This window comes from Diospyros lotus, chromosome 6 (assembly GCF_014633365.1).
Source record: "Diospyros lotus cultivar Yz01 chromosome 6, ASM1463336v1, whole genome shotgun sequence".
In the NCBI taxonomy this organism is placed as follows: domain Eukaryota; kingdom Viridiplantae; phylum Streptophyta; class Magnoliopsida; order Ericales; family Ebenaceae; genus Diospyros; species Diospyros lotus.
This window is the reverse complement of record NC_068343.1, coordinates 27,379,495-27,390,901: the sequence shown is the minus strand read 5'-3', so window position 1 is coordinate 27,390,901 and position 11,407 is coordinate 27,379,495. Positions and strand designations below refer to the sequence as shown.

The window sequence follows — 11,407 nt, the reverse complement described above, 5'->3', positions numbered from 1 at the left end:
TCCTAATCCACCAGGGGAGCCTTTCCCCTAGTCGAGAGGGCTGATCGAGCACTTCACTTATCATTCGAGAGGGATGCGTCAGTGGCCATGAGTGAGGCCAATCCTAAGAGAATGGCCCATGATAACCAGACACGGGGCGGGAGCAAGCTTCTGTTGCACTCCAAAGGGTGAAGTTAGTTCCCGCTTCGACTAGGTAACCGTTGATGTAGTCCAAGAGAGTAGCTGGGGGTTGTATCGTCGTGTCGTAGTCAACCCACAGAGAGACTATCATCGCACCCTACATAGGGAGAAAGTGGTTGCTTCCAGAGGTCTGACTCCCATTCTACCTTCGCTACTTGTTCCCCACTAGGGAGTAATATAGTTGGATGACAACAGTTGGGTTTATGGGGAGTGCTTTGACATGTGGTCTAGAGTTTTGGATACAGACAAGATAGACATGCTCGGCGTTAGTGCTCGTCTCCTTTATTCTTTTCCTTTGCAGCCCAACTCTTTCTTTGAGGCAATTGCATACACGACCATCTCATGATCTCACTTAGCATTGTCATACTCGACACAGAGGTATTCTACCCCTCAAGAGTTGCACTATTCATCGTGTCACCAACTCCCAAGATGACCATGATCCCCGATGCAATTCTTTAAATAGGACACTTAATCCATATTCAATCCATCTCATTTTGGGTTGATTCCCTAGGCTTCCGGCCTCTTTCAAACTCAGCTAGTGGCACACCTCGCATCCTAAACCATTGGGATTTGAACCCCATACAAGGTACAGACCCTACTGAGTTGTCCTAGATTTTCAATATTTGATCGTCTCCTAGACAGCCCGCTATGATGCTTTGGTTGACGGGTCTCCCGTACCTTACTGCAAGCCATCTCTCAGCCCTCTGCACGTGGGTTCCTAGATCCATATCTGTAATTGCAAACACCAAACCAGTAGTGCTACCACACTACTAGGATTCCTTGTCTTGTCTCCACAAGTCGTATCGGTTGCACCACTATCACCTCATCAACTGAAATAACTCATATGTCATCATTTTGACCATCTTCGGTCTCTCACTTGATCCAATCCCTCGGATCCTTGATCTTATTTTTGGAGCTACTAAATGAACCTCGAAAATACTTATCATCAGCAAGGCCATGTCCCATCCGACTAATCATTCATGATTCGATCATCCTCGATAACTACTAGTTATCCTATCATTTCATCGTAAGGATTTTGACTAATGACCTCAAATCAACAATCTCTAAATCTCCCGAATCCATAATCATGGTTATCGAGTTAACCTTACACCTAAATCATATCATCGGACCCTAACTTCAATAACTAAGTTAATCTGACCAGTTGTTTTATCACTTAACAAGGTTAGATCCTCAAATCAATAACCTCTAATGTAATATCCAGTGTTCAATATTATAAGCATTTTAGAAATTTTGAGGTCAAATTCGGTATTCAATTATAGTTTCGGGCTTTTGTGCAATACTCAAAACTTAAACAGAAGATGAGGGACTATGTCAAGCAAGCCAATAAAGGTCAAATTACCCAAATAATCAACATTCAACAAGATCAAGGGATTTTCGAAGGTTTGAAGTCAAAAACATGCAAATAAGGGTGTTCAAGCAAAAGTGCAGATTTTGTAAAATATCCAAGGGAGGTCGAAATGACGAATTTTTCAGAAATTTCTTGAGGAAATGGAAAATATAGATCTTGTGGGCTGTAGTAAAAGTATTAGATAGTCTAGGGGTATCAAAGAATGAAAGAAAATGCAATTAAAAGTTGGCTAGGGGCCAAAATGCAATTTTTCAAAATTGCATGGTGTGAAACCGACCGGTCGCCTCTGAGACGTCGGGCAGGTCGCCCGAAGGCTCTAGGATAGCTTCCAGGCGATTATGAGGCCATTAGGAGCTTCCATTGGCCGAAAAATGGCCTTGATGTGATCGGAAATAATGGCCAAAAGATTTCCGATTTGGCCGAATTTTTCGAGGGTTCTAGCTCTCGATTTGGTGCTTCTCGATTAGTTAGGAAGCTAGATCTAGGGTCAAGGGGATAAGAGCAACTGATTTGTGGTGAAAAATCGAGTCTAGAGAGGGTATAAATAGACACTCGAGGCCGAGAGTTTTTCAAAAAATCGAGTGAAATTAAGGGCATTTTGGCTTGAATCAAGGCTCAAGGATAAGGGGATTTTGTTCTTTGTGTTTTAAGGATCAATTCTGGAGAATTTGGGATCGTTTGGTGTAGAAATAGCAAGGTTTCAGTGAGTTGGCCAGAAAATCGGGTTTGCCGATGCCGTGACCTGCAACTAGCTTTTAAAGCCATCTCCGGTGACTTTTTCCAACGATTGAAGGCACCATTGAGGTCGCCTCATCAAGCTCTACAAGCCCCTGTGGTCATTTGAAGCATTGGAGTTCGCCGGAGCCGGAGAAGACGACTGCACCGACCGCGCGTGGGCTTTACTCGTCGAGCTCCTAGGTGGCGCGTGAGGGCGCGTGAGGTAGGGTTTGTCCTTGATTTTAATTTTGTAATTTTTGTAAAATTATTTTAGGAATTATCATGGAAAAATATTTGGTGAAACTTGATGTTAGGTATTTTTTATGAATTTCCGAAGGTAAGAAAGGTTTAAAAATAAAAGAAAAATAGAGAAAATTGAGGAAAAATAGAAATATTGATTTCTGAGTTCCTAATGATGAATAGGAGACGATTGGTGAGTTGGTGATGAGAATCATCACGAAGAACAAGCTGACTCAAATCATTCAAGTGACCCATTGCATGTTCCAGTAGGGCCAATTACAAGGGCAAGAGCTAAAAGACTTAAAGAAGCTTTGAATGGGCTGGTTCTAGATATGTGGGCCAATCAAAATTATCAAGATTCTGACCTAAAAAGCAAGCAAGACGTCATCAACATTATATGGGCTGAAGAGGGAGCTGTTGAGAGTCTTTTGAGCCAGAATACTATTAAATGAAGAGCTTGGGCCATAATGGACACTTGGGCTGACTCATTGGGGCTTGTACTTTATTATTTTGGGCTGCACATGTTGTTTTAAATCTTAGCCACATGGGTGCACGAAAATTTAATCTTGAAAACCCAATCTGACTTTTCATATTTTCAAGCATCTTTAATACTTTGAGTTTCTAGGCTAATTAAGTTAGAGATTTAATATTTTTTGGGAAATCAGATTTGAATATTTCCTAGGCTAGTAATTATGGTCTTTTGTATTTTCCTAAGTGTTTACTCTCTCTATAAATTGTACTCTCCCAACAATTGAAAATCAATCAATGAATGAGTGATTTACTTTTCTGGAATTCCAGATTTGAGAGGTGCTCTTCTCTTGGGTTCTTTTATGAACTAACCGACTTATCAAGGCTTGATCAACCTTGTGGCGTCTTCAACATTCGGGGTCCTTGTTCTTTCGTGTCCAAGGGTTTCGTGTGGATCATCCAAATCTGTGTTTAGCGTTCTTGGGGTGCGTATATCTTGCATTGGTTGTGGGTTCATAGGATCAAATCCTTTTGGGTTCGCACCATCTTGGTATCAGAGCTTCGGCCTAAACTCAGGTTATATCTTTGTGTCTTTTAGCCTCATTTTCGTGTTCCCTTGTTCCTTGTGTTTGTTCATGTTCTTTTAATTCTGAACGTAACTCTCTTTGTGTCTGTTCATCTTCTCTTTGAATCTGGACGTCACTTTCTTTGTGCCTTTGTTTCAACACGTTATACTTCGAGTTTTTGGACGTGCAATATGTCATTTTCATAGTTCAGAATCTCATCTTTCTGGTCGTTTTGAAAACACATCAATCGGAGCTTTGTAGAGAAAGTTATAAACGTTTCTACCAAACAGCACTCACCAGAATTGTCCCAACTTGATTAGTGTCCTATCTTTTGGTCAATTTTTTTTTTTAAAAAAAAAAAGAAAAGAAAAGAAAAGAGAAAGAAACAAAAAAAAAAAAAAAAAAAAAAGGGTTGTGCTGATTTGTGTTTGATATCCAACATTTCTATTCTACAAATTGTTGATCTTAAAAGCTCCTGATTCATTATTGCATTCCTCATCTTTTCCAAGTGTCAAATTGTTCTTAAAAGTTGCTGATCCACTTCCACCTTTCTCATTGTTGCATTTCTATTTTTTTCTTGATCTACTATCACATTTCTCATTGTCTCCAAGTGTTGAATTCACTATACAAGTGTTGGAATTGCCTTTGATTGAGTTGACCAGTTCTCTAAAGAGCCAATAGAGAAGACTAAGAGTGGAAAAAAGGCAAGAGTGTGAAAGATCATCATTGAGAAAAAGCCTATCAAGAGTGAAACACGAGGGAAGAGTGACATCTATTGTTGTGAGGATTTTTTTTACAGCTTTGCAAATGTCTAACAAGGAGGAACCATCAAGCGTTGGGGGTACACCAAACATGGATTTTGTTGTCAATGCTATGCAAAAACAGTTTGAGCGCTTCAATATGGTTTTGGGGGAAATAAGGGATAGGATGGATAGACAAGATGCAATGATTGCAAACTTGCAAAGGGGGGAACCTAATAGAAATCCTAATTTTAGACGACCTCTTGGGCATGGGTATGAAGAGTTTGAATCTGGAAATGAAGCAAGAAGTGAGAATGAGGAAGATTATGAGTCTGAAATTGAGATGGGAAGAAATAGACGTAGAAGAGTAAGGCATGAGCGAGGTCATGGGAGAAATGCTACAAGACAAAGGAATAGGGAAGATGGGAACCTTGGTAACATTAAAATGAAGATACCTTCTTTCCAAGGTAGAAATGACCCTGAAGCTTATTTGGAGTGGGAAAAGAAGATAGAAATGATTTTTGAGTGCCATAATTATTCTGAAGCAAAAAAGGTGAAATTGGCAGTAATAGAGTTCACTGATTATGCAATCATTTGGTGGGATCAATTGGTTTTGAGTAGAAGAAGAAATGGTGAGAGGCCTGTAGCAACTTGGGGAGAAATGAAGACTCTCATGAGGAGGCGATTTATTCCTAACCATTACTTTAGAGACCTCTATCAAAAATTGCAGACCCTTATGCAAGGCTCTAAGAGTGTGGAGGAGTATTATAAAGAAATAGAGGTGGCTATGATAAGGGCTAATGTGACAGAAGATAGGGAGGCTACAATGGCTCGTTTCTTGAATGGATTAAATAGAGAGATAGCTAATATAGTGGAGTTGCAGCATTATGTGGAGTTGGAAGACATGTTGCATGTGGCAATAAAAGTAGAAAGGCAACTCAAGCGCAAGGGAGCCTCAAAATTCAATTCTGGTTCTAGTAGTTCCTTTGTGAAACAAAACTGGAAGAAAGAAGACAAGACTGATTCCAAGGGGGTTTCCAAAGGCAAGGATGAAGCTTCAACTAAAGGCAAAGGTAAAACTGATTCCCAAACTTCTAGAAACAGGGATATTAAATGCTTCAAGTGTTTGGGTACAGGTCATATAGCCTCTCAATGCCCCAACAAGAGAGTCATGATTGTGAAAAATAATAAAGTGGTAACTGATGGTGAAAGTGATGAATCCATGCCTTCACTTGAAGATGCTAGTGATGATGGGGTTGAATATGCAGTAGAAGGAGAAGCACTTGTGGTTAGAAGAGCTTTGAATTCTCAAGTTAAGGAAGATGACATGGAGCAACAAAGGGAGAACATTTTTCATACTCGCTGCCTCATACACAATAAGGTTTGCAGCTTGATCATTGATGGGGGGAGTTGCACGAATGTTGCAAGTACTACATTGGTTGAGAAATTGAACTTGTCCATCATTAAACACTCCAGACCGTACAAGTTACAGTGGTTGAATGAATGTGGAGAGGTTAAAGTTACGCAGCAAGTCCTTGTTTCATTCTCAATTGGCAAGTATAGTGATGAGGTGTTATGTGATGTAGTTCCAATGCATGCCAGTCATATACTTTTGGGCAGACCTTGGGAATTTGATAGAAGGGCTACTAAGGATGGGTATACAAATAGATACTCATTCATGATGAACAACAGACCCGTTACACTTGTACCATTGACTCCTAAGCAAGTTTATGAAGATCAAGTCAAGATGCAAAAAGAGAGAGAAAAAAAAAAAAGAATGAATTGAAAAATGAGGGAGAGAATTCAAAAAGAAAAGAAAGTGGAAATGAGAGAAAAATTGAGAGCTCAAAAAAAGGAATTCCAAAGAAAAAAGAAAAAGAGGAGAGAAAAGTGAGTTTTTATGCAAAAAAGAGCGAAGTGAGGAGTGCCTTGCTTGCTAGACAGCATTTGCTTGTGCTTGTCTACAAAGAGACTTGTTTGAACACTAACACTCTTAACTTACCTCTTCCTAGTGTTGTTGAATCTTTGTTACAGGAATATGAAGATGTATTCCCTGAAGATATTCCTCCTGGCTTACCACCCATTAGAGGAATTGAACATCAAATTGACTTCATTCCTAGAGTAACAATTCCCAACCGTCCAGCTTATAGAAGCAATCCTGAAGAAACCAAAGAACTTCAAAGGCAAGTTCAAGAGCTTATGGAAAAGGGGTATGTAAGAGAAAGTTTGAGTCCTTGTGCTGTTCCAGTTCTTCTTGTTCCTAAGAAAGATGGATCATGGAGAATGTGCATTGATTGTAGGGCTGTGAATAACATCACGGTAAAGTATCGCCATCCCATTCCTAGACTAGATGATATGCTAGATGAATTGCAAGGATCTAGTATTTTCTCTAAAATTGACTTGAAATCTGGATACCATCAAATTAGGATGAGGGAAGGGGATGAGTGGAAAACTGCATTCAAAACAAAACATGGGCTTTATGAGTGGTTAGTCATGCCATTTGGACTCACAAATGCACCAAGCACTTTCATGAGACTAATGAATCATGTATTGCGTGCATTCATTGGAAAATTTGTTGTGGTTTATTTTGATGATATCTTGATATACAGCAAAAATCTTGAAAAGCATATGAGTCATTTGCATTGTGTCCTTGATGTGTTGAGAAGGGAAAAATTGTATGCTAACTCGAAAAAGTGTTGTTTTTGCATGGAAAAGATTGTTTTCCTTGGTTTTGTTGTAAGTACACAAGGGGTAGAAGTTGATGAAGAAAAGGTAAGGGCTATAAAAGACTGGCCAACACCTACAAACATCACCGAGGTGAGAAGCTTTCATGGCTTAGCTAGTTTTTATAGACGCTTTGTAAAGGATTTTAGCACAATTGCTGCACCACTCACTGAGGTCATTAAGAAATCTGTTGGATTTAAATGGGAAAAGGCACAAGATCATGCATTTCATGTTCTTAAAGAAAAGTTGTGTTCTGCAACTGTGTTGGCATTACCTGACTTTCACAAAACTTTTGAGATTGAATGTGATGCCTCAGGAATTGGTATAGGAGCTGTTTTGATGCAGGAAGGAAGACCTATTGCTTATTTTAGCGAGAAGTTAAGTGGCGCTGCTTTGAATTATCCCACATATGACAAGGAACTCTATGCACTTAAGAGAGCATTAGAGACTTGGCAACACTACCTTTGGCCTAAGCAATTTGTCGTTCACACTGATCACCAATCTTTGAAGCACATAAAGGGTCAAGGAAAGTTGAACAAGAGACATGCACGATGGTTGGAATTCATTGAACCATTTCCCTATGTCATCAAATACAAGCAAGGAAAGGAGAATGTTGTTGCAGATGCATTGTCTAGAAGGTATGTTCTTCTTACTTCTCTAGATGCAAGATTGCTTGGATTTGAACATATCAAAGAGTTGTATGCAAATGATGTTGATTTTGCTAATGTGTTTCTTGCTTGTGAGAAAAATGCAATTGGTAAGTTTTATAGAGTTGAGGGATACTTGTTTAAAGAAAATAAGCTTTGTGTGCCTCAATGTTCTATACGAGAATTGCTTGTTAGGGAAGCTCGTGGGGGAGGTCTAATGGGACATTTTGGTGAAAAAAAGACCTTAGGTGTGTTGCATGAACATTTCTTTTGGCCAAAAATGAAACGAGACGTAAAAAGGATTTGTGATAAGTGCATAACATGTAGGAAGGCAAAATCCAAAGTCTTACCACATGGTTTGTATATTCCTTTGCCTGTACCAAATGAACCTTGGGTAGACATTTCTATGGACTTTGTTTTGGGGCTACCTAGGTCAAGGAGGGGAATGGATTCCATTTTCGTGGTTGTTGATAGGTTTTCTAAGATGGCACATTTCATTCCATGCCATAAAACTGATGATGCCACTCATGTTGCTGATTTGTTCTTTAAAGAAATTGTGAGACTTCACGGAGTTCCCAAAAGCATTGTGTCGGATAGGGATACAAAGTTTCTTAGTTACTTTTGGAAAGTTTTTTGGGGAAAGATAGGTACTAAATTGTTGTTTTCTACTGCTTATCATCCACAAACTGATGGGCAAACTGAAGTTGTTAATAGAACTTTAACTCAATTGCTCAGAACCGTTATTCAAAAGAATTTGAAAAATTGGGAAGATTGCTTGCCATTCATTGAATTTGCATATAATAGGAGTGTTCATTCGTCTACAGAATATTCTCCTTTTGAAATAGTGTATGGTTTCAATCCACTAACTACTTTGGATTTGTTACCATTGCCTGTTAATGAGAAAGCAAGTCTTGATGGAAAAAAGAAAGCTGAAATGGTGAGGCAAATGCATGAACGTGTCAAGCAGCAAATTGAGAAGAAAAATGAGCAATATGCATCCAAGGCCAACAAAGGAAGAAGGCGTGTTATTTTTGAACCTGGAGATTGGGTGTGGGTGCATATGCGCAAAGAAAGGTTTCCAGCTCAACGAAAGTCTAAATTGGCTCCTAGAGGAGATGGTCCATTCCAAGTTCTTGAGAGGATCAATGACAATGCCTACAAGATAGATTTACCTGGTGAGTATAATATCAGTGCTACCTTTAATGTTTCTGATCTATCTCCATTTGATGCAGGTGAAGATTCGAGGACGAATCCTTTTGAGGAGAGAGGGAATGATGAGAATCATCACGAAGAACAAGCTGACTCAAATCATTCAAGTGACCCATTGCATGTTCCAGTAGGGCCAATTACAAGGGCAAGAGCTAAAAGACTTAAAGAAGCTTTGAATGGGCTGGTTCTAGATATGTGGGCCAATCAAAATTATCAAGATTCTGACCTAAAAAGCAAGCAAGACGTCATCAACATTATATGGGCTGAAGAGGGAGCTGTTGAGAGTCTTTTGAGCCAGAATACTATTAAATGAAGAGCTTGGGCCATAATGGACACTTGGGCTGACTCATTGGGGCTTGTACTTTATTATTTTGGGCTGCACATGTTGTTTTAAATCTTAGCCACATGGGTGCACGAAAATTTAATCTTGAAAACCCAATCTGACTTTTCATATTTTCAAGCATCTTTAATACTTTGAGTTTCTAGGCTAATTAAGTTAGAGATTTAATATTTTTTGGGAAATCAGATTTGAATATTTCCTAGGCTAGTAATTATGGTCTTTTGTATTTTCCTAAGTGTTTACTCTCTCTATAAATTGTACTCTCCCAACAATTGAAAATCAATCAATGAATGAGTGATTTACTTTTCTGGAATTCCAGATTTGAGAGGTGCTCTTCTCTTGGGTTCTTTTATGAACTAACCGACTTATCAAGGCTTGATCAACCTTGTGGCGTCTTCAACATTCGGGGTCCTTGTTCTTTCGTGTCCAAGGGTTTCGTGTGGATCATCCAAATCTGTGTTTAGCGTTCTTGGGGTGCGTATATCTTGCATTGGTTGTGGGTTCATAGGATCAAATCCTTTTGGGTTCGCACCAGTTGGAAAGAAGGATTGCATGAATTTCGAGGTGAGGCATGTTTTTCGAGGCGAAATCCAAACTTTTTCGATTTGAGGTGAGTAGTTTGACTCTAGTTTTGTCTTGTCTTAAATATGATTTGAAGTGTGTATGGAGGGTTCTAGTGAGAGCTTTTACCCTCCCAAGCTTAGGATCCATGTGATCGGACCAGTTATAGTGAGCAGTTATACCCTCTTGAACCCCGAGTTGTTTTGCAAAGGTGTTTCACTTATGTACATTGTGGCGTCATATGCATATCTATCATATGATACATTGTATCAACTATTTTTGTTTTTAAAACGAGTCGGTGCGTGGCGTGTATTTTCATAACATCGGGGTGTTGATTTTTGTGTCGTTGTTGGGTCCATATGGGACGGGATGGGGTCTTCTTGAGAATGGGACAAGGTTAATCTTGGTAAACGAGTGACACGGTAGGGCACTCGAGGGATTAAGTATGTCGCTGCAAGGTCAACCCCAACGGAGTGTGGAATGGTTTTATTCCACGGGAGGTTGAGTATGTCAGGGAGATTTCTCAAGTTAGACATATTTTCATGCTGTCATTTTCTGTATATGCCATGCTCATATGTTGTTCATGCATTGTATAAACTGTCTCATGCCATCACTTAGATGTTTTTATCATCTAACTTGGGTTATGCCCCTAGAACATTCAACGTTCTAGCCAGGGACAGCTGCGAGATCGAGGAGATGGCCGGTGGGGCCAGCGGTGTTTAATGGATAATCGTTGTACCATTTTGGAAATGTTAGTAATTATTTTGGTATATGTATAATCAGTTGTATGACATCGCTGTATCACTTGAAAGCTTGTATTACATATTTCAGTACGGGAATGCTTTGTATGAAACTCGTGGTAGGCCACAACATTTTGATGTATTTATTCCGCTGTGTTATATCATGTCTCGTTTAGTCTTAAGTCTTTTGATCTTGTTAGTTAAGCGAGTAAGACTGGGGTTCTCGGGATTTTTACCTGCATGTGAAGATTGTTCTTGGAATCACCGTGGGCGTCGGCCATTGTATGTGACGGGTTTTTCATCTGTATGTGAAGATTGTATCCATGGCGCCGCGTGTGACAGACTTTTAAAGAAAAAAAAAAAGATTCCCGGGAATTTCCTTATAGTAACGCTCCCGTGTAAGGCGAGGTGTTACATCTAAGACTTCAACCAACAATTCTCAAATCTCTAGTAGGGATTTCATTCTACTAACCATCAATCTCTTTTCCCCTAAGCCTCCACTTAAGGTTCCTGCTAACTGGTTCTTACAATATCGGATCCTCTTAAGTCTCCAAGTTGTTATTTCCTAAATCTCCAAATAGGGTTAAGCTTTGATACCAACTATAACACCCCGCTTTTCTCGAGCGTGTCACTATGATGGGTCTCAACATATAAATACATATTCTCTTACCAAAATATATTTCTTAAACCTCAAGTACCATATTTCAAAGAGAAACCCCCAACATATCATTACAAATGCGGAAGCAATAATCGAAATCTGATATGGTACATAATCAATTCACTTTAATCACAATATAAGAATCCATACCATAGTTTAACATCATATCTTGAATACTTAAATACATGGAGACTCGTTTCCTAAGATAACAACTAAACACCTCAGGTACAATCAAATGATACCTCAAT

The 11,407-nt window shown here is 39.3% G+C and overlaps 1 protein-coding gene across 1 annotated transcript; it reads left to right on the top strand.

Moving 5' to 3' along the window:
* Nucleotides 1–4,011: 4,011 nt before the first annotated feature.
* LOC127804307 (uncharacterized) lies at nt 4,012–9,356 on the top strand. Its single transcript, XM_052341161.1, has 5 exons — nt 4,012–5,922; nt 6,315–6,563; nt 7,011–7,642; nt 7,775–8,559; nt 8,695–9,356. The coding sequence occupies exons 1-5, from the start codon at nt 4,348–4,350 to the stop codon at nt 9,171–9,173; spliced, it is 3,720 nt and encodes a 1,239-aa protein (XP_052197121.1). The 5' UTR covers nt 4,012–4,347; the 3' UTR covers nt 9,174–9,356.
* The last annotated feature ends 2,051 nt before the right edge of the window (nt 9,357–11,407 follow it).

Bases quoted from the DNA above. Each gene is read 5' to 3' on its own strand.
- LOC127804307 (XM_052341161.1), top strand. From the start codon at position 4,348: ATGTCTAACAAGGAGGAACCATCAAGCGTTGGGGGTACACCAAACATG. The intron at 5,923-6,314 runs GCTACTAAGGAT...TCTTTGTTACAG, and splicing joins CTTGGGAATTTGATAGAAGG to GAATATGAAGATGTATTCCC. The intron at 6,564-7,010 runs ATGTGCATTGAT...GTTTTCCTTGGT, and splicing joins AGAAAGATGGATCATGGAGA to TTTGTTGTAAGTACACAAGG.